This window comes from Malania oleifera, chromosome 3 (assembly GCF_029873635.1).
Source record: "Malania oleifera isolate guangnan ecotype guangnan chromosome 3, ASM2987363v1, whole genome shotgun sequence".
NCBI lineage: Eukaryota > Viridiplantae > Streptophyta > Magnoliopsida > Santalales > Ximeniaceae > Malania > Malania oleifera.
In genome coordinates this window covers 123,012,269-123,014,722 of record NC_080419.1, presented here as the reverse complement: position 1 = coordinate 123,014,722, position 2,454 = coordinate 123,012,269, and the positions used below count along the sequence as shown (strand labels likewise).

Sequence of the window (2,454 nt, the reverse complement as noted above, 5' to 3'; positions counted from 1 at the left end):
ATCCATTGAATTAATTGTGAATGCTTCAATCGCTTTCGTCTTTTCCAAAAAGGGTAAAAAAATAATTTAACCAAAGGATAAAAATTTCTCCTAAAATTTCAAAAATTATATTAATGGGTTTTAAAAATATTATATGTTGGAACAGAATTTCGCGGCACCTTTCGCATATCTATATAAAGCCCAATACGTCGGGCGGACATCCCACGTCTTACTGTTCCATAGCAGTGTAGCACATACTTCTTAATTACGTAGAGTAAAGACGAAGCACAAAAATGTCGTCCAACGTGTTTGGGACTCCAATCACCGACGACTACATAAAGGGATTGCCAGGCGCTCCTGACATCATAACGCCGGCGGTGAGGGCGCAGTATGCCATGAACTACATCAACGACGGCAGCAAGAACGTCGAAGCGCAGACCTACGTCGACAACCTCAAATCCCAGTACGGCAGCGGAATCACCTGCCGTGTCGTGTTTTACAACGCCACCGGCGGCACCCTCACCTACGTCACCGCCCACGACTACCACGGCCACATCGGCGCCGCCCCTTACCCTCTCAAGTTGCAGAACGGTCAGTGGGGTGCCTTTCTCCACGTCCATGGAACACTGGTTGGATGCTCCGGCGCCGCCGTCTACGACGGTGTGAACGGAGATGGAGATGGCCGCGACTGGATGATGGCTTGGTCCATCCCTCTCATCGGACATAACCACGTAAAATATTAATTAGAAACTACCTCATTTCTTTTAATTAATAGAGTAAAATCTAAAAATATTTCCTTGATTTTTTAGAATATGACACTTCACCTTCTTAATTTTAAAAATTATCAAAAACCTCATGTGATTTGATTTTATTAATATAGTGAACCTGTCGTAAATCAATAGCTGGAAAGTTTATATGTGAAAGAAATAAAGTTCACATAAATAAAATGATTTTTTTTTTTAACTTAGCTGTGTTAGAAAAATAACATCAACTTATAAGTTAAGTTGAGAAAATTTGTCCATCAAGTATAATATCATAAAAATAAAAAAATCAGTAAGAAAATCAGTAACTTTGGTTCTCAAATTGAATGGTCCGCTAATTTGGTTGATTTAGCTTAACCATTGACATTCGCATGACAATATAATTAATTCTATTATTATTTCAAGAAAAATAAAAATAATACAAATAATAGTATTGCTAGTTACAAAATGTTTGTTGGTTAGTTATATTGGAAACTGGCTTGCTTTTGGGAGGAGGTGATGCTATATTTCATGACATAGATAAGAGTCGTAATAAAATTGAGAAAGAACAACAAACTTGCCAATTTGGACAAACTAGCTCGAATCGTAAGATCAATTAATCAATTTAAATTTAAATTATTTTTTAATTAATTTATATTTTAATTTTAGACATAAATCAATTTTATAATTTTAGTTTATGAAGCACGAACTTGAGTTTTTTACTTTATAATATTTTTTGACATTATGTTTGACAAATTATTATAATTTAATAGTATTATTTATACTTGCAGTCCTATACTGAAGTACGCGCTTCTGGCTACTACACTTCTGGTGTTTGGAGCATAATTTCTAAAAGTATGGAAAATGCTGGACTTGAAACAGAAGACACTTGGGGTGGATGTTCCTCAAAAACAATAATCGGTGAAGGAACTTCTCCGGCTTATTCTGCAATATTTACATTGGATGGCACTACATTCCTAACCTAATGGGGTGGAGTGCTTTAATTGCCTTTAGCAACTATGAACAATTATGTAATGTAGGTTGCGTGACTTTATAATCACATGATCTCTAATAACATAATTGTTATTAATAATCAATAATGTTACTCTCCATAATCTATTGCAATTAATGTGATAAAAAAATATTTCAATTATTGTTCTTGTATGTCGTTGATGTCTTTATGCACATGATTCATTAAGTGTAGTAATAAATAGAATATAACTACAAAAAATAAGGTTATTAGTGACAGTTTTCAAATAGTCGCTATACCGGCCGTTACTAATACTTATTAGTGACGAATTTTTCAAACCGTCACTAAAAACCTAAACCCTTCACTATAGATTCTACACCGGATCGACCAAAAATCGTCACTAAAACCATACTATTAGTGAGGATTTTAAAATCATCACTATTACTTTATTATTAGTGACAATTTTAAAACCGTCACTAATGCTCAATTATTAGTAACGGTTTTCAAACCGTCACTATTACTCTATTATTAGTGACGGTTATAAAACCATGACTATTACTCTATTGTTAGTGACGGTTTTAAAACCGTCACTATTGCTCTATTACTAGTGACGGTTTTAAAATTGTCACTAAAACCATAGTATTAGTGACGGTTTGAGAACTTTTACTAAAACTTTTTTAAAAGGCTATTGGGGACGATTTTGAAACTGTCACTAATACTTAAATTGGACAATTAGTAGTGAAGTTAATTTTTTTTTCCAATTAT

At 33.9% G+C, this 2,454-nt stretch overlaps 1 protein-coding gene across 1 annotated transcript; it reads left to right on the top strand.

The window, feature by feature from the left end:
* The first annotated feature begins 203 nt into the window (after positions 1 to 203).
* LOC131150912 (23 kDa jasmonate-induced protein-like) lies at positions 204 to 1,867 on the top strand. The gene is made up of 2 exons (XM_058101989.1): positions 204 to 710; positions 1,511 to 1,867. The coding sequence occupies exons 1-2, from the start codon at positions 273 to 275 to the stop codon at positions 1,703 to 1,705; spliced, it is 633 nt and encodes a 210-aa protein (XP_057957972.1). The 5' UTR covers positions 204 to 272; the 3' UTR covers positions 1,706 to 1,867.
* Positions 1,868 to 2,454: the final 587 nt, after the last annotated feature.